The 21210-nt window shown below is 39.9% G+C and overlaps 1 protein-coding gene across 4 annotated transcripts in view; it reads right to left on the minus strand.

Annotated features, from left to right (window-relative positions):
* Positions 1–241: 241 nt before the first annotated feature.
* loh (lonely heart) overlaps positions 242–21210 on the minus strand; it is a 190959-nt gene continuing 169990 nt past the window's right edge. For 3 of the 4 annotated variants that reach the window (XM_065235145.1, XM_065235147.1, XM_065235146.1), the window contains exons 4-7: positions 2794–3108; positions 1859–2730; positions 1620–1796; positions 242–1546 (exon numbers count right to left, since the gene is read on the minus strand). In XM_065235145.1, the coding sequence (XP_065091217.1) occupies positions 1193–1546; positions 1620–1796; positions 1859–2730; positions 2794–3108 (1718 nt within the window). In that variant the 3' untranslated portion in view covers positions 242–1192. The remainder of the gene's footprint in view (positions 1547–1619; positions 1797–1858; positions 2731–2793; positions 3109–21210) is intronic. The other variant, XM_065235148.1, reaches the window with a different exon arrangement.

Below are 21210 nucleotides of genomic sequence, written 5' to 3' on the forward strand. Positions count from 1 at the left end.
TTTGTTACAATTTGTTACCCCTAACCTCGAGAAAGCCGCGAGTAATCGGCCCCCGCTTTACTAACGTTAGTTTTAAGTAATTTTGTACCCAAACGATGAATATCGGCTCCGCAAAGCTACGGCAAATGAGCCTGGAAAAATAAACGCATTTAAAAAAAAAAAAAAAAACGATGGTATCAGGCGTGAACAATGATGGTGAAAAAAAATTTCTTTCCGTAGTAAAAACAAAGTATACACAGGCTTGATTCAAGTGATTTATGTAAACGTTCTGATCAATCTAATTGCCTTAGCGATTTTATCCTCTTAAAACAACAGGTTCTCTCTTCTCTGAACAAACTACGTTTGATGTATCTCTTCACTAACAAACGACATTAGTACACACTCTTTGTGAGGAGGGGGGGGCGGGGGGGGTGGATACTCCATTAAATTTAGTTAGTTCCAATGTTCGATCTGTATGCTCCTCATCCCGTGGTGTGGAAGGGTTATGTTCCTCAACATCTACTATTAGTCTGCCTTGAAATTGTACAACGAGAGAATCGAATTTACTTCCCTTTTCTAGTAATCTTAAAATGGTACACATTGTAAAATGGCACTTACACTCTACGGTGAGATTTATGTTCGTTTTTTCAGCTTCCTCCATCCTCGGTCGGTCAATACATTACCCGCTAGGGTTCGAACATGGCAGAGATAATGACATCCTTGTGTGAACCGGCTGGGATTCTGCTCTTTTTCTTATAACATTTACAGTTTTGTGTCGTGGGAAGTTATGTGGGGGAGAAAACATGAAAAGATTGAATCTTCGATTTTATGTACTTTGATACTTTGAATTCACGTGAATTCAAAACGTGACATTTTTGCTTGAACTCTTCACAGTCATTTCGATTTCCTAAACTTAGTTTTGCCTAGCGTCTACATGTATAGATAAATATTCTCTCCAACGCAAACTAAATTAAATCTGCATATGCTCTGTTGTACAAAAAGTAGTTGAGAGTAGTTTTGATTATTGTACCAGATTCTGGAAGAAGTTTAAACGGAACGGTAATTGTGCGAACAATAAACGTTAAATAAGATACTTGTTCACAAAACAGGTGATTTCCTACCAGCTAAGAAAAATAACTTAAACTCAAACTAAACTCCTAAATTCACTAAGTATTCACTCTGCTTGGCTACCGGACTTGGTGCTAGAATCCAACTAATACAGCTCGTTTGATCGATTTCGGCACGTCTGGCAGCAAGCCTGGCTGTAGTACGCATAGCTGCACAGTTTCGCTTTGAGAACTATGCTACAGTTCGGGAAGTCGTCCCGACAAGTGCCGTCGTTCTGTATCATGTCAACTCGAGGTTCAACATAGGACTCCATAGAGGCCGCCATAGTTGTGCTGGAGGTCGTCGTCGAAGGGCAGGGCTCTTCGTTACAAACTCGGTATGCCATAGGACGGTCTGCATAGCGACAACTGGCTGACTCCTGCATGACCTTATCACGTAGGTTGAACTCGAGACACTTGACCACTCTGCGCTGATTTCCACTGTCGCATGTTTTGGTGCACTGTGAAGCAAAAGAAAACATGGTAAGCTCCAAATCACCGTTCTTCATTGTCAAATTGAATTTAAAAAGTTACCTCGCTCCACTCCGAGTAATGCCATCTTGGTTTGCAATCATCAATCGCTTCAGTGTCGCAGGTTTCCATCGACACGGGTCGCTCGTTATCGTTACATTCAGAATCGGTGGCAAAGTTGTCATTTCGGATGCACAGTACTGTTCTTGATCTGGTCAGGTTGAAACAGTCACCGGAACACTGTTGAAAATAAGCACAAATTAGCTATTCATTTTGAATCAACAATATCAAACGGAACTTACCAATCCCCAAGGTCCGGCGAACCATTCGCCGTATTCGCAAGCTCGATTACTGGTACACTCCCTGGTCGTATCAGGAGTGAACCGTAGATCACATCGTTCGGCATTCGTTGATGCACTTCGGTCGCAGAATATTGACCTGGTTTGCAGTCCTACTCCACAAGTTGCCGAGCAGCGTTCACTCCAATCGGCAGTTATCCAAACTCCCGTCTTCTTCGCTTCCACCTGTTGGTTGATTCTGCTAGCGTCCAAACTGGTACGTCCATATCCGTTAGTGATTTGCATATCATTTTGGGTATTGTGTCCGTTATGGTGATTATTATGGTGATGATGATGATGATTTACCACGGTAGGCTTTCGCTGATGAGCTTCCATTTGCGGTGGCTTCGAATGTTTCGTGCAGTCACATTTCTCGTTAGCTGGTGGTTGCTCTTCCATACAAGCTCCACTGTTGACCTGAATCACAATACCGGAAATCAGCTCCTGGACGCATTTGACTTCTCTGGTTTTGTAAGCCTCGTTGTCCGTGGTCATGTGCTCGCAATCACATTCACTCCATTCGGATAGTTTCCAGTACGCCGGACATGGTTGCGTATTGCACCGTAGTAGATGTTCGTTCAAAACCGGTTGGGCTAGATGAGCGCAACGCTTCGGTGAAAATACTCGAGTAGGTGCCTCACGGACGCACTTGATGATCGGTTGCTGAATCCCTCCTCCGCAGGACTTGCTACAAGCACTGAAACCAACCACCTTCCAAAGGAACTTCCGCTTGCGGAGCGGCTTCGATGTACTCGATGGCAGAGTATTATTCAAGATTGTTCGTTGCTTCGGTACACGGAAGCTGGCCTTTTCCGTTATGTCGTTGGATAAGGCTACTTTAGGGAGAAATTTTTAATCAGTCAAATGGATCGATTCGTGCAATCGTACAATTTACATACCATCAACTCGGTTGTCCTCGCTAGATTCCTGCTCCAAGTTCGGGTTTGTATTGATCGGCATGAGATATTCGTACTTGATACCGGGGTTCGGCTGCTGGGAGAGAACATACAGCTCGACGGCTTCGTTGGTCGGACCTGGAGCAGTAACCCACTCGGTGACACCTTCGATCTTGCGAAAACTGCTGACGGTGCCATTGTTGAGGCCATCCACCCGGCGGTACTCGAAGGTAGTTCCTGCACCCAGGTAGAAACCACTCAACGATATGGTGAAGTCACCGTTGATGATGAACCGCTGGTGGTCGGCAGTTTTGAGCACTGTAGGGAGATAATAGAGTAGGCTTATTGGTAATTTATAAATGGAATAATATAAGCACTGATTTTGACTCTCTGAAAGAGAAATTGATAGATTTTATGTGTCAAATACGGTATGTATTAGACACATAAAACCTGTCAACCTATATTTGTAACTTACATGTACAAAATATCATTATAACATTTATTGATTTCCGAAAAACATGTTTTATATTGTAGGGAGCCGAAGCAACCTTGGTTATCGTCGCCGTACCAATGGGCGGCGCCTGGCCTTAACCCTTTCGTAGCGGGATAAAAAGTACATTTTGAAACAAACATTATTTTGAATGTAAATTCAATTAACAACTATGACAGCAAGGGAATAGCTTCCATCCATCTACTTGTTTACCGTTTTAAATCGGAGGATTCAAACCACGTGAAATACGAAGAAGTTGTTTTGCAAACATCACTTAAACACTTGTGTGGGGTCGGCACGAAAGGGTTAAGATGTGTTCCCATTATTACCTATGGAATTCCCGTATGACCATTATGACTTTGGAACTCCAATAGCCATGACTGGTGTGTGTGTGTATTCCCTCTAACCCCCACTGGCCGGCAGTGTTATTATGGAAGAACTCTCTCTACAATGTCGCATTTATGGTCATTGTAGATAGCTTTAGTCCTGGAGTTAGAAGGTGATAGCTCTATTGCAGATCCAGTGACCCATTTCAGAATGTCTAGAGAGTCACGACCATTCCGAGGTTACTTTCACTCACAATAAGTCATGCATGTATGCATCACCGTTATCAAATGGATATTGGTTATACATACACACTTCCAGGTTCGAAAATATTCTTTTCAACTCTGGCATGTATTTAGTTTAATTTTGATATTTAATTTGTAAACAATAATTTGGACAGCTCTCACCATATTCTGCTCTTCTACCGTCGTTAATTGCTTCCTTTGGAATCCCTTGGACTTTTTCTCTAACGCTCCGTATTTCATTCCGTACTTCACAGGCAATTTCCTTCCGTAGATCGTCCTTGGTTGGTTCTAACATGATTCCGCCTTTTCAGGGTTTTTCTTGTTTTCCGACTGAGATAAATCCACATTAATTTCCGTTCCTGGATCGATGTTGACTCCTTCCTCGCTGGTTGGTGTAGTCGGTTTCATGTCCACCATCTGTCACTGAATTGCCATAATGATCTTGTACGAGGCTCACGTCCAAAGTCGCTGGTCCACCGAGCGCTCCGTGTGCGAAAAGAGAATGAAAGAAATACGAAAGTGATCAGTTTCAAGACGTCACAGTTGCATCAGATTCCCCAACTAACCATGCTCATGCTCAAGCAAAGTAAGACTATATAAGCTATATTGCGACTATATGGTTACTTGGGTATTCATATGGCCTTCAGAATGGTTCATCGGTGAAGTGAAGTATTTCTGAAAAAATGCGTTAAATTTCTCAATATTTTGATTTTATCCTAACGTTACCTCAATGTTATATCACAGACAAACAGATACCCTACCGTCATCTGTCGTATACACTGTGATGGGCAATACACTCAACAGATGGCTGTAGTGTGTAAACGTCAAACGCAAGGGAATTGATTGTGTGCGCTACAAGTGCCGGTACTACCAACTAAGAAACATTTAAATTGACCGTTAAAAACTATTTCGATGAACATTTTAAGAGTGTTATGTATGCTTGTATTTGATCATGCCTTCACTTTTGCAACTTCAGGTAATCCGCGAAAGTACTTGCATGTTTCTCATGCACTTTTGATCTAAATGCAATCACTCTCTCCGATAGCCATGACTGGCACATCTATACCAAATAGCAATATTTTCTAAAGAAAAACACATGCAACGCAATTTTCATAGTTTGTAATTCACGTTGACGAAGGAAAGGGGATATTTTAGGGATTAGGAACATGAACAAGTGATGCCAATTGTAATAAAATCAAAAACGTTCTTTTTAAGGGCGATCCCTAAACAATCTATTTTCAACTGTCACAGTTTCCATGTAAATTTTACGTACCTGTCATGTTCTAATTAGTTGTTTTTCTTGTTCAAATACACATTTTTGTACAGGACAATCATCCGATATTCTTTGTATCTTCGGAGATATTGTAAATTTTCATCCAAATTGGCATATTTTTATTTTTTTAAATAAATCATAGTCCGGTGGCAAATGGTGACTTCTGTTGGAAATTGCAACAAAAAGACTACAAAACACCGGCGGAGTTATCTACATCTGTCAATATCGTGAAAAGTTAGTTTTAAGGAGAGAACACAATCAAATTTATAAGAAATGAACTAGCCTACGGTTAAAAATCTCTATAATAAAGAATTTAAAAAAAAAAATCAAATTTCTTCTATCAGTCATTCGACTTGATACATGGGCGACATTTACACTACTTTTTTGTTTAATTATTATTGAAATTTTACATGCATGCATGCATTCATGTCATATTCATTTATTCATTGTGATAATTATTTTTCATTTCACTTATCTTGACATCCTATTGATAGGTCTTCTTCATCTCCCTATTTTGCTTAATCGGCTGCGTATTATCTTCATCTTCTTGTATCTTCTTCACTTTTTCTGCTATCTGATCTTTTGTTGCTTGTTGGTATTCTTCTACATTCACTCTTTAATCTATCTTCTTCTTTTTGCTCTACATACTTCTGTTTATTTTTCTGTATCACCTCATCATCTTCTTTCTTCATCCTTCCTTATTTCCATTGCCTTGTTTTCCTGTTCTACGTCTTCATGATTTATCCAATTTTCCTTCGGCGTCGTCTTCCTAATTTCGCTATTTCCCACTTTATCTATTTGATCATCTTCGTCTTCTTCCGCTTCGTTTTCCGTTCCACCTTTGGCTGATGCTTCGCTCAATCAAAATTATTCTCTTTATCTTCTTCTGCTTCTACTTCGGCAAAATTCACGTTGTTTCTCCTTATTCTACAGTCCACTATCCGCTTTGTCTTCTTCATTAGCTTCACCGTCTTAACATAACCGTATCAATTTTCTCCAGCTTAGTCCACTTTCTTTGATCTTCATCTGGTTTTTTTCCACCTGTTCACATTCTTCTTTCCTTTCTTACTCCGTTATCTGCTTCTCGTTGCTCCTTTTTTCTATGCATCCTTTAAATTTTTCGGTACAGTCCAGTTTGACGTAGAGAATTCAGCAAATTGGTGGTTTGCTCCCAAGGTTGCTTCCACTCACTTGCTATAAAAAATGTTTTTTGGAATTATGAAATCATTAGATATTATAATGATAATTAGTACTTGTAAGTTCCAAGAAAATGTTGTTAACTATGTGTTTGACACATAAAACCTGTCATTATTGCTTTCAGTGCGTCACAATCAGCGATTTTACGATTTATGAGCGCTCACTCTGAGTGAACGTTCACGAGTCATAAATTCGCTGATTGTGATGCACTGAAAGCGGAATTGACAGGTTTTATGTGTCAAATACATTCTTCTCAACCTCTTTTTGTATCTCACAAGGACAAAATATCATTATAGCATCCAATGATTCCATAATTCCGGAAAACTTTTTTTATAGCGAAGTGAGTGGAAGTAACCCAGTTTGCTCCTAAGATTTTCCTAGAGCATCTCGTAAGCTTGCTGTACAAATTTCGTTATCTTGTCGTTGACTCTCGTAGTTTTTGCACAGCAGAAACACGTGTCGCACATTAAAAAACCGATCCAAAACAACTGGGCGGGCTTCTTTCTTCTATAAGAACATATGGGTTAGCCGTTTTAGCACACACGGTCGAAAGTGCTTCCCCGTTCCATCCACTTGTGCGTGTCGTCTTTGACCTCTCTTGGAGTCTGTGGACGCGAACCATTGGTCGCTCCATCGTTGCCGTATTCTTTGCATCACCTTTCTCAACGCATGGGATTGGTACACCAATGGAAGGTTGTGTTCTCGCTATGTTTGCTAACCGATAAGCTTCGTTGTTTCCGTGGAAGTATCCAGCAGAAACGAACGGATTTGTTTGCTCCACTTCCTGAATCCACGGGTGCTTAGATGTTCCCGCTTCTATGGCTTGAAGATAGCTTGCAGAGACTGTAAGAATTACTAATTAGTTCGTTATGTTCGGGGTAGTAACAGCCATCTTCATGGCGTACACCGGTTGGATCCATCGGTGTAGACGACGGCTGATCGGTGGAAGCGGGTCGACAGTAGTTGTTCCACTACCGGGCGGACTTTCTATAGTGGATCGCCGGCTCGTATACATATTTTGACGTCCACATGATTGATGGTTTTCGTATGTGCTACGGACGATCGGTCTGCCGCACAAGTTGATCGACAGCGGGAGCGCTTAGTTTGTCAGCTCATTGAGGTGATCCTATCCCAAGTAACATTCCCAAAGCTAATTTGATTTATTCAGGTTTTATAGTTGATTTCGATAAGAATTGAAAATATAACATGCATTTAAGGCGGTTTTGATTGAGTAATATTGGTTTTATGTAAGTTGCGGTTTTATATCCTAGAGAATCCCTTGGAGAACACAACTAAAACATCGTTTTACTTGAGAATATTTATGCATATAACAACTCTTATGATGCACTTGAGGATGTTATCTGACGATATGATTTATAATGGCAATAAATCTACTTCATAAGTGCTGTATAAAACTCATTGAAGAATACATTGATTTACGCAAGTTATAAAAAAAGTATTGAACTCCTCCGGAAACAAAAACGGATGTGAGCATATACCCAACATTGCATCAGAAAGTTGCAGCCATCATAACGAGAATCCTAATGAAAGAATTCGTAGATCATCACCAGCACGGGAAGCTACAGAATCTTCAAGCTTACTCGATAATCATTCCGACGAGCGGCAAATGTTTGAGGATGAACCGCTGGAATCAGTGAAAGAGTTCCATGATGAACCGATGGAATCTGAAGAGGAGCTCGAGGACGAAGGCGATAAAAATGAAGTTTTTTCGACAGCGATTAAAAACTGGCCAATTCTTCATAACATCAAACAAAGTGCTCTAAAAGATTTGCTAAAAATCTTAAGCGGTCGTTTACCAAACACTTTGTTTTGTTTTGAAGTTTCTGTTCTACCTAGTGGAGATGGCCAATATTTGCATCATGGTATCAGAAAATGTCCCTCACAACTCTTTTCGGATATTGACAAATCATGTTCAATATCAATCAACATAAATTTGGATGGATTACCAGTGTATAAAAGCTCAAAAGACGAATTTTGGCCAATTATATTCAATGTCCTTGAAATGCCTTATGTGCAACCGTTGATTATTGGTATAGCGGAAAAAATAAACTAACAGATCTGAATGCTTTTTTGAATCCGTTTGTCGTTGAATTGAACGGTATTTTGAAGAATAAGTCGATTACTAAGGATACAAGATTTCGATAAAACCTCGAATAAAACCAATTATTTTTAAAGTTGGTTTAATGGAGAGTGAATAGTTTTGTATAGCGCAAAATAATTTTATTTGAGAATAATTGATCTTGTTTGATACTAAGTTCACTTGTTATTTTTTTTTCCTTTGGTTTGTTTTTTCCGTCGATCTTGTTTTCCGTGCTGAGCACCAATGGTACCGACGTGCCAGGAAGGCAGCTCCCACACCTGGACCCTACCTATCGACCCATCAACTCATGAACCGGGGACCAACGGCTTTACTTCCCATCCGAAGGAAGGCGTGATCAGAGATGTTATGCCTCAGAACATCCCGGCGGCGCCGACTGGGATTGAACCCAGGCCTACTGGGGTGAGAGATAATCACGCTTACCACTACACCACCGGCGCCGTTTGCTTGTTATTATTTTAACCAAGTCAATAAAAAATTAATGGTGATTTGGTGATGCTTTTGCATGCAAAAGATCGTCACCATACTTACACGATTGAATATCCAATGTAAATATTGTATCGATCAAAGCTTTGTTTTTTACACAGAATACTGCAAAATTAATGATTAGCTAGCTAACTGAAACTCTGTCGGTCATTTTGTATCAAAATAATTTATGTTTTTTATTATTTAATCATATCTAAATCTTTCTATTTCGCACCGTTGAATAAAACCTACCAGTATTAATAGAAGTCTTGACAACATCTTGTAGGGTGGGCAAAATTGAATTTGTAAGTGTTGTAAGAAGGTTTTATTACGGTTTATGAGATAGTTTAGCTTTAAATCTGGTTATAATAGTTTGAATCATAAGCTTTCTTCAAGAAGATAGTAAATTCAATATTTTTATTTGGGTATGCTCATAGAATAAGAGGGAGGTTGTTGTTGTTACGATCCTTCGCTAGTATACGAATAGCAATCCGCGCTATGGTTTGTGCTGCTAGCAGTTTGAACGGTAAGGCTCCCGCTTCAGCCGTGATCGATTCTATTGGGCTATTGACGATGGCTCCGGAAGCGAAACCATTTTATTGTAGGCTGGGGCGAGGTTCTGCAGGGTTACTGGTCCTCCTCGAGTATCTGCTCCAATTCTGTACGCGGTCACTAGGGCTGATCCCACCTGCAGTAGCGATTTTCGATCGTCACGCGGAAGTTTGGCATCGATCATCTGAAGGATTCGTAACCGAGGTTCGCACGCTTTATTCACCATGAGGTTTGAAGCTCGGAATTCGGTCGAGGGTTATACCCAGGATGAACGGTTTGTCTTCGGGATGGATACTCGGTCTATCACGATGTTACGTGCAGGATTTCGACGTGCATTCGACCTGCAATAAGATGTACGACTTTGTAGCTGTCACCATATCAGCTTTCCACTCCAGCTTTCCGTCCACTTGTCGACAGCTTTGACGGCGGCCTGCAGTTCACGATGTAGGCCTTCATTTTTTGCTTCTCGTACCACGAGAAGGATGTCGTCCGCGTACAAGAGAATGTCGACTCCTCCCGGTATTACCCGGAAGATAGGCTGCATCGCGACGAGAAATAGCGTCACTGATAGGACAGAACCCTGTGGTACTCCATTTTACAGCTGGTTTTTGCGGTGCACAGTGGTGCCAAGGGTATCAAAACACGCGCGTTTTTATTTACGCTGAAATGGTTAATTAAAGGTACTAGGTGTCTTCTGAGAAGTTTCTCGGGTTACAACACTCCTTCTTATGGTAAAAGAAAATTAAAGATTAATCCACCTAAAAGCGAGATGCAAAATTTTTTTTTAACATAATAAGATACAAAATAATTGTGCTGGGCAAAGCTGTAGGGAACATTATTGTGAACAACTTTGATGAAGACTATAACTTTCTAGCTCTTATAACTTCTGATATATAAAGGTTTTTTTTTGTGGAGACATCGTTAAAATCAGTTTTGTATCTGTAACTTTTTCTACAATATTTCTACATGTCTGGCATGCTGTATAAAGATGTTAGAAATATTAAATTACATATCTTTTCAGAAGACTGAAAATTGCTACCATCAATACTTGAAAAGTTATTTAAATTTTTTGGTTGAAAATTACCCAACTTCCAATAATAATAGCGTTTTGATTAACCCATTTTGAAATAACCCAGGTTGCTTGGTTATCCATTTGTATGTCTCTTTTCACACCTACTCGATAGCAGTCCCGTGGTTTCACAAAATCGTCATTTCAAATTCTGAAAAGTGACAAGTTTGAATGCAAGTATTTTGGTTAAGGGTCAAGTGGGGGCGGTCTGGTTTCTTCACCATTTTATTGCATTTTCTTGTACTTCCAATTGCTTAATGAATGGCTTGCTCGTTTTTGCCCGTTTAGAAGCTATTGTTATTGGAAGTTGGGTAATTTTCAACCGAAAAATGTAAATAACTTTTCAAATATTAATGGTAGCAATTTGCAGTCTTCTGAAAAGATATGTAATTTAATAATTTTAACATCTTTGTACAACATGCCAGACATGTAGAAATACCGTAGAAAAAGTTACAGATACAAAACTGATTTTAACGATGTCTCCACAAAAAAACCTTTATATCTCAGCAGTCATAAGAGCTAGAAAGTTATAGTCTTCAGCAAAGTTGTTCACAATAATGTTTCCTACAGCTTTGCCGAACACAATTATTTTGTATCTTATTATATTGAAAAAATAAATTTTGCATCTTACTTTTAGGTGGATTAATCTTTAATTTTCTGTTACCATAAGAAGGAATGTTGTAACCCGAGAAACTTCTCAGAAGACACCTAGTACCTTTAATGAACCATTTCAGCGTAAATAAAAAAGTGCGTGTTTTGATACCCTTGGAACCCCTGCACAGTGGTCCAGAATGCAGATTTAGGTGGAATGATATGTTTTGAGCCTGAAATTGAAACTTTAGTCTAAAAGTCTCTCCTACATAGTTGTTCCTTATAGTTAGGCCCTCATTTTTATGACAATGAATTCTAGGGTGGCTCCTATTATCATTAAAATCAAAACTCTAACTTTTTTATCTCTTAAATTGGCCTATTTAGAGCTATTTTCTTGAATTGAGTTAGGGTGGCTCTTAAAAAAACAGTTTTTTTGCTCTAGTTTTCTTATTTCGAATTTCTCAGCCAAGATGTCTTCAGATAACTTTTAGATCTTAAGAAGGCGCAAATTTTTGCTCCACAAAGCTTGTCAATATCTTTCTCGGATCAAGAGTTATTGATGTTTTTATACTAAAAATATGCACTTTTCAAATGTTAATATCTCTGGTTGGAACAAACAAAAAAAAAAAGAAGTTTTTTACCGCATTTAAAAGGGCGTATGTTATTCTCAATAATATGAAAAAATGGAGGTATATTATTTATTAAACTCGTATAAAATCAATTTGAATTTATTCATATTTTTTACTATATTTGGGTATATCTTTTTTATTAGAAGAGATACAGGCAACAAATTCAGCTATCAAACATTTGCCTTAAAGAGTTTTAAAATTCTCTAGAAGATAACTGTCATGAGAAATTTCAAATAAAAAAGTTATTGACAAAAGATGGATTTTATAGGACCACTCTAATGACAAATTTATATAAAATGAGCTAGTACATGTGTTTAGATATTTGGACATTTAAAGTCTTGGAAGAAGTTTTTGTTCTTAAAAATTCCCTTCTTTTGGTGTTTGCAAACATCAGGGTGGTTCTCAAATTAGGGAATTTGCGCCTTCTTAAGATCTAAAAGTTATCTGAAGACACCTTTGCTAGAGAAAAAAAAAACTGTTTTTTTAAGAGCCACCCTAACTCAATTCAAGAAAATAGCTCTAAATCGGCCAATTTAAGAGATACAAAAAAGTTATTCTAAACAAAGTTGCTTGAAATTAGCTCAGCTATAACTTTGCCGAAGAATGTATACCTTAATTTATTCAAACAAAAAAGTTAGATTTTTGATTTTAATGATAATAGAAACCACCCTAGAATTCATTGTCATAAAAATGAGGGCGTAACTATAAGGAACAACTTTGTAGAAGAGACTTTTAGTCTAAAGTTTCAATTTCAGGCTCAAAACATATCATTCCACCTAAATCTGCATTCTGGACCACTGTGCACTGTGCGGTGGTGCTCCTATGCTCCTATGGAAATTTTGCAGCATGTTCAACATCCGTCCACGTAATCGTCATGGTTTTAGTGTCCGCAGAACTCCGTTTCGCGTGTCACGTGGTATCGTATGCCTTCGTCAGGTCCAAGGTGGCTATCAGGCAGTGTTCATCTTGAGTTGGCAGCGATCTTTCCAACTCGGCAAAATATTTATCAGTGCCACGGCTGACGTTTGTCAAGCCGTCCACTCGTCTCTAGTTCGGTGGTCAATCGACGATTGAGAATCCGCTCGCACAGCTTCGCCATGGAACTGGTGAGCGAGACTGGACGGTAGGCATCATGTCGTGGCAGTACGGTTTTGGGATGGGGACGACGACAGCATTCCACCAGCTAACGGGAAACACATCCTCGTCTCAGATTCTGTTAAGAAGCTCAACAAGCGTCATTTTTGCGGACAGTGGCAGACTTTGAACGGATACCCAATTCAGTCGGGACCTGTCGAGGCACCTCGCCCTTTGCCGAGGGCCTACAGGAGTTCGTTAAGGGTGATATCGATGTGGTAGACATCGTCGGTGTTTGATGAGAGATCTATGGATTCTCGTTTGGCTGCTGTCTGAAAAGATGGAGAGTAGCTAGAGGTTGCTGATCTTCTACTATAGCATTTCGCTAATTCCTCCACTACTTCTTCGGGCTTGTCCGTGAATCCATCTGCTCGCTTGAGCACTACGGTGCGTTATTGTCGACTGCCTCGCAGAGCATTAACCTTTCTCGACAAATTGGTGGTGGTGTTATTCGGCGAGATTTTCGCTACGAAGTTTTCCCACGATTGATTTTTCGCTTGGTTAATAGCCTGTGCAAATGCTTCGTGTTGGTCTGGGTCGAAAAGTCGTAGACGTCGCAGGGATTTTAAAAAATTTCTTCGTCGTCGAATTACCGCCTTTACATCGGGGCACCACCGTGGTACGCTTTTGGTCCTACACGACTTCTGGTCCGTGGTATGGATTTAGTCGCTGCGTCGATGATCATCTCGGTGAAACTGTTGACGTCCCACTCGACATCTGATCGAATACTTTCGGCTGTGATGCTTTCATATAACGACCAGTCGGCTTGTTCGTAGAGGCATTTTTGTCGCGTCGTTCGCGAAGACGACCACCCAATGGACACCGTTATCGGAAAGTGGTCGCTGTTGAATGTGTTCGAATGGGTTCGCCAACTGAACATATGTACCAGATACTTGAAGCAGAACTTCAGGGCGATTGCTTAAGTGTTACATGTAGCCAGGTCGATGCGAGTAAGGGAGCCATTGTTAAGAATCACTATTGTTAGTCCAGAGTTTTTTCAGCAATGAATCTGCCGAGAGCGGTCGATGGATGTGATCCCCAAGCGAGATGGTGCGCGTTGAAGTCGCCCAGAAAAATAACCGAACAACTCATTCAGTGCGGCCTGACTACCCTGGACTGCACTCGATGGTATGTAGATGGATACTGCTGTTATCTGAATCGCATCAACGCATCTACGTGCAGCTACGAGTTGTAAAGTGGTATCGATTTGCACGCACTCGAAAGGTATACCTTCCCGGATAGCAAGGTATATCCCGTGTTGCCAGTGGTGTCGCTGTTCGATTCCATGAGGGTCGTGTAGTTCCTTCCGACGAAGTCTAGTTGTAACACAAGCGCTACAATAGAGGGCTCATGGTCGGCGATGAGGAGTTTTAGCTCGTTAATGTTGGCCCGTAGTCCGAATAGGTTCCATTGCAGGGCGAAGCAACCGCCCGAATTTTCATTACAGTTTCTATGGAATAATGTTGGCTTTGTGGTCAGCCGTATTGTGAGTGTCACGAAGTGAGGTTTCGATTCCCGCTCCAGCCGGTGGAACTTTTCGCAACCCGAAGATTTCCCTACTGGTCTACTGGGTGTTGTATCTTGTCCGTCTAGTGTTGAAGACGGTGTTAAATGTCTTTTAAATGATCTCCAAAATTTACTTTCAATTCTGCTTAGGGTTCCTCTGAAATTCTACTCGGAATTTTCGATTGAGTTCTCCTGGTTACAATCTCTGTGGAATTCTCCTCAGAATTGTCATATAATTCTAGTCATAGGGTAAATGACGGCTTCGGTAACATCTTAATCTAATGTCGTCAGGCGGTTAATTATGTCCAAGAGTGTTAATGTTTTGCCAAACGATGCTCTAAAGCATGATGTATCAAGCACTCAACAATTTAATTTACCCCCTGATGATAGTAGTTAAACATATTGCCGAAGCCGTCATTTACTCTAATTCCATTGGAATTTTCTCCTCGCATTGCTTTCATAATAAGCTTGGAGTTCTGCACGAAAATACTTAAGAATTATTTCTACAGCTTCCTAGGAGTTCTCTACAGTATGCTTTTGGAATTATCATAATTCTCATCAAAATTCCCTGAAAATGTCTTCCTGTAAGATCCATCCAAGAGCCATGAACATTTTTCCAGTGCCCTTGATTTATTTTTCAAATACGAAATCTATGATCATTTATGGGATTTATTTTCAAAATGAATGTTTGTTATTTTCGGCATTCAGTGTCAAATAAATTACATTGACTACAATTCGAACATCGCCGAGCCTTCGGATAGACAATTTGGAAGGTGATTTCTTGGCTTTATTTCAAAGCTGAGATGATCTTCTTCCATATTTTTTCCCCTGAAGAAAATCCCAACATTTTGTTTGGTAGTTATCTACTCATATTTTTGTTTTTCTAAATTCTGAAAAATGATTTTGTTAGTAGATTAGATGGGGCATTTGCCTTGCCCCTCTGTTCTCTCTGGCTACTACCATCAATTAAATTTTGCCAGTGGTGGCGGGGGGGGGGACCCCCCTCACCATCCCTCTCCAAAGGGGGAGTTTGGTAAAGAGAGATGAAAAAACCGATTTGTACTTTCCTTAAAAGTTGTTCTAGCTCGCTATTCTAATATCTATATGCAATCTTCACACTGCCGTACTCTAACGGAACTATCAACTCTATGCTTTCATCTACTCCATCTATCGTATAAAAATTACCACTACAGTCTGTTATTTGAAATTAGCATCTTCAACTATCAATTAAATGTAAATGAAATGCCCCTTGGCAGGATTTCAGGGTTTTTAGACGCATATAACACACCATGAACCTACAAAAAAAATGCACTGTAGAGTTGGTTTTAAATCTCTATTAAATAGTCTTTAGGCCTCAATGTGCTACTCCTATAAAAATGACGTGTCTACAATACATTTCCAAATTTATTTTTCTGTACAGAAGATAGACAATTTCTGTATATACTACATTTTTCTTTAATTGTTTTTCGTTATTTTTTATACTAGTTGCATCAAACTTGGTTTTATTTGAACATCAGAAAAAAAGAAAATAAGACCGCGGGTTGGGTGTATAATAAATTTAAAATAATACGGTTGGTAATCGGTGAATTATACTCAGATATCAACTCCATGATTATATCGAATCAGGCATCGATAATTTGCTATATTGGGATGTCCGATATCTGAAAAGGACTTTTTATAATGGTGAAACTCCATTGCCAATAGCCAGTAAATTTGACAACAGAATGAAGTACCCAGCAAAATAAAAAAAAAGTCCCTTTCAATCACGTTGAACATACACGGGAAAACTACTACAATGCACAGGTTATTTACATTTTCCCGTGGTGCGGAAATTGCGATGGTTTTGCATACCGCGCATATGGTATCGATCACATCGATTGACTCTGCAGCCAGCGACCTCTTTGAACAACAATCAGTGCCATGAATTCTAGCCAGCTGGTGGGAGGTGGAAAAATCAATTCTGGTCCGCTTCCGGTTATGGTCACAATTTAATAACACTGCCAGCGGCGGTCAACACTACAAACCCGCCAGGAGATCCCGTAAAGAACAACAATAAGCACCCGGGTCGTAATAATCATTGTTTATAACGATAAATTCGCACTTGGTACTGATTCCGGACCCGATTCGGTGCATTCGCTCTCTTTTTATGCGAAATAATAATAGCGTGCGGAATTAATGCAATCGTTGGAACAATGGTGCTGAAATTTATGGCATTCGTCGAAGGGATTGAAACAGAAAAAGGAGCAAATTGCTGCGGTAATTACGGGTTTTTCTGTGGAACAGATGGGCGATGTTTATGGTTATTGGACTTGGGAGAAGGGTTGATGGTGCTGGGTGAATCGCTTGGTATGGAAGTCAGCCGATGTTTGGAGACATATTTGCAAGACTTAACTCGTCAGCTCGTCAAAAACATCAGCGATAACCTTGGAACCCACGGCTAGAACTTGTCTCTATTAGTTCGTCAATTCTCGATCGAACACGCCTCACGCATGGAGGTCCATCTGGAAGATTTATGTTTACAAGATATTTCCACGCGGCTTAGAACAAGGCCGTCATCGTTCCACTTCGTTCTCTCACTCAGGAGCAAGGTAATAAAGCAGCGTGTATTTTTAGTTTATTACACCTTTTACCGAGCAGGGGAGCACGCAAAAGAATAATGGCATTCTTGTGAGAACACTCCTAATGGGACTCGGGATACTTAAGTGGGTTCGCACTAGCAGGGAGTCGCCTCACACCTTGAACTGGCCCCATTAATGTCGGTATGGTTTCTTAGTCAAGTCACCGCGTCCGTCGGTGCCTAGTTCATCATTCGAAAGTGTCGCTCGGCATTTTAGCGCCACCGCTGCTGGCCACCTTGTGGAAGGCAATCAACCAGTTTACAGATGTGTTTGCTCTCACAACTCGTATAGAGCATGTCACAGTAGTCGAACTAATTTATTGGCCTATCTTGAGCGGTTTTACTACCAGTAGTGTCACACAGGTGTAGTCATCAGTACTGACGGGCTCACGATTGACGAGGGGTGGCACGATGAGAATGTGAAGGTTTAAAATGGTTTCTGTAGTTGAAGTCTTGCGTTTGTGCGTTTTAGGCGTTTGGTGTCTGTCAAAACCGGTGTAAAGGGTGTCCCATATCAAATTGCATCACGGAAAAAACCCTGTAGAAAATTACCTACACGGATAGAAATCTCCTTACACCTTTTGGCAAATTTCTATTGCTGATTATTCATAAAATGTATAAGTCAACTAATAAGCAGACGCCTTGCAAAAAGTTAATGAAGCTCATGTGTCAAGTGAAATGTATAAGCGGTCACACATACCTTTTATGCATTCTTATAGGACCTATGTGGTTTGTCTTATGGTATGTATAAGACTGATGTTTTGGCAAAAATGTATAAGTGAAACACATAAATAAGATAATTGATTTTCGTTTCTTGTAGTTGACAGATCCTTTTCAAACTTTCAGATAATAAAATATAACCCATTAGTAAGCTTTTGGCATATTTATTTCATTCAACTTCAATATCATAACCATACGCTCGCACCTTACGCTTAACTCCACTCATTAGGTTTTGTACAACAACTGGCTGCAGCTTCTTCGGTACGGAAACCCTCTTTTTCTTCATGTCTTCCTCCGATTTGACCTCCTTGGGAAGCTTCCGTAGTACCTGCTTCACAATAGCCCAGTATTTTTCGTTGGGCCTAAGTTCCGGTGCGGTGGGGGGGTTCATGTCCTTGGTTACTAAAGTGACCTCGTTGGCTTCGTGCAATCCAGGACAACATTTGAATAGTGGCACGAAGCTAGATCGGGCCAGAAGATCGTAGAGCCCTCGTGTTGCTCCGCTTCTGAAGACACTCCTTGAGGTAGATCTCCCCGTTTACAGTCCCAGTAGTCACAAACGGCGCACTCCATGTGCCACATTAGCAGATCGCTTGCCAAATCATGTATTTCTTGGCCAACTTTGAAAGTTTCTGCTTCCTTACTTCCTCCGAAAAATCAAACTAGTACTCGGCGGTGAAGAGGTAGGTCTCATCATCCATGATGAGACAATGAGGCTTTGTCAGCATCTGGGTATACAGTTTCCGGGCCCGTGTCTTACACACCGCATTCTGTCGTTCGTCACGATTTGGAGCCTTCTGTACTTTGTAGGTATGAAGTCCCACCCGGTCCTTGGCTCTCTGAACGAAAGACTTGGACAGATTCAACTTTTTGGCCACATCCCTAACCGAAGTATTGGGATTCCGCTTAAACGCTTTCACGACACACTTGTGATCCTGATCACTAATAGAACATCCATTCTGACCGCATTCCTCCTTCCGTTCGATGCTCAGAGTTTCGTAGTAACGTTTAATCACACGACATACCGTTGACTGCACGATTCCGAGTTGTTTTCCGATGTCCCGATGAGAGAGTTGAGGATTTTCCAGGTGCTGCGCAAAATCAATTCTTCTTCTTCTTCTTTCCTTTATTTAACGTCGGTCTCTGTTCCGCAAACTAGTGCCAATCACCGACGGACATCGATTGCCATTCATTGACGACAATCGAATGTGCAGGAAGGCAGCTTCCACACCTGCGTAGGATATCACACCCATTCACAACACACATGGGCCGGGACCAACGGCTTTACTTCCCTTCCGAAGGATGACGTGACCAGAGATTTTTATGCCTCAGAAAAATCCCACCGACCTCGGCTGGGATTGAACCCAGACCCATTGGGGTGGTAGAAAGCAGTCACGCTTACCACTACACCACCGGCGCCGGCCAAAATCAATTCGCGACGTTGCTTTTCGGGTGACGCCATTTTTCCAACTTTCGAAAAACTGACATCGATAAAAATAAAGTGTAAACAATACACTCTTAACTACTTCTACCCATATTTTCAAGAGAAATTACCCAATAAGTAATTTTCTACAGCGTTGATGCAATTTGTTGTGGGACACCCTTTATTTATATTTAATTGCGTTTTTTTTCAAAATACAAAACCTTTGACAATTTGAACTTAACTCTGAAGATACTATGGAATACTTCCTAGGAAATTGTTAAAAAAATATATTGTAAATATCGCATGTTACACATTTTATGAGCAGGCATAACAAAATAATTGAAATTCTCAGCTGCAAAAATTTACCTGTGGTTGAATTTTCAACGACATTTCATTAATTTTTTTATTCAAACTCCTTCAGATATACAGTTAACGAGTAAATATGAACAGTTCCACGCCAAATGACGAATCGATTGGATGCGTCCTTCCCCGATTTGCATGAAACTTTGCATAATTGTTTTTGTTTCGGCCAGACGACCTTATTCGTACAATCTATTCAGTAGTTGAAGGAAACGAAGAGCCACCCCCGTCAACTGAAGCTTGAACCGGGTACCTGTAAAATCCAACATACCCACTGCAACAACTAGCAAACGATGCCATGTCGTATTAAGTCTTCAAGTTGTTATGTAATGGTATATTAAAGCTTATAAAATGGATAGAACGATTTGTTCCAACAGCAATATTATAAAATGCCCAACAAGTTAAATCCAAAATCCTTTTATATAAATCGGAAAAGTTACTCAACTTATCATCTTATTTTTCGACACTGAACCACATCACTCAATGTAATTCACGGTTTTTCACGCACTCTAGAGGTATCCATTTTTCAAGCGAATCGGTTCCGGAGTATTTCCTTCGAGAAATAACGCCTTCTCCTCAATAAACACAACAGGGTACTTAAAAACTTATTTTTTTTTAATTGGTTCCCCTTGACTAGGACACATGGTTGAAGCTTTTTGCCTGAATCTCGAACACTAAAAACACGTTTGAAATCTTACTTTTTACTTAATTGAAACATCAAACGCGTTTGAATAGTTCATAAAATGAAAAAAAAAATTAACTCGAAAAAAACACAGCTGCAAAAGCTAAACACGTCAATTTTGCAGCGTGGCCTACTACGATCGCCCGGAGAAGTTCGATTGCGATTTTGTTGGCTCACAAAAATAAAAGTTCTAATTCTAGGTGAGAAAACCATTATCTGAAAGTTTTCGCTCATTTATTTCTAAGATGAGCTGACGCTTTTAGTTTGAATTTTGTATGGGGAATTTGGATCAAATACATGAAAAAATGACACTCCTACACTCGATCGATCTTAAAAAAGTTTCCTTATTCTCGCTTTGATTCAGATTTTCAAAAATTGTAGTTCAGTTCATGAGTAATAACTTTGCTGTAGATTACATCATGAATCCAGTTAGTTTTATTGAGCTATTCGCTTTTGAATGTATATGATCATTTTGTATATGAAAATTTCTACTATATGAACATTAAACCAAAAGCGCCAGCACGTGTAACGTCAAAAAAGCTGAAATATTCAACGAGCGGTTATCGCATCGACACGAACCTGGATCTTGGCCTGTGGAAAATATGGATTATTATTTTTAGTTGTAATTTAGTTGATACGTTGCATAAATGCCTGTATTTTATTGCAATATACCACCAGAATGCACATACTTAATTAAAACCTCCATAATACCACCTTGAATCATGAGGATGTCTTCAGCAAAGTTTTCCTTTATAGTTTAAAACGTGTGCTGAAATTCTGTGATTCATCTAGTTTGTGAAGGAATATTATTTCTCCATACATTTCTACCATGCTTGGCATATGCACAGTTGTACACACCAACTTCTCATTTGTTAATAACTTTTCACTCAGTTGTTGAAATTTGTTTTTCTTTAATGTATTTGATAGAATCAACACCAATGAATGTTTACACTTAAAGTCCAAGATGTGCAGCGAGCCTTTCTCACTTATGTTTTACAACGCAAAAACAAATACAATTTATTAC

This window comes from Ochlerotatus camptorhynchus, unplaced genomic scaffold (genome assembly GCF_037179485.1).
Source record: "Ochlerotatus camptorhynchus isolate MF236.1 unplaced genomic scaffold, CSIRO-AGI_Acam_v1.1 ptg000462l, whole genome shotgun sequence".
Taxonomy (NCBI): domain Eukaryota; kingdom Metazoa; phylum Arthropoda; class Insecta; order Diptera; family Culicidae; genus Ochlerotatus; species Ochlerotatus camptorhynchus.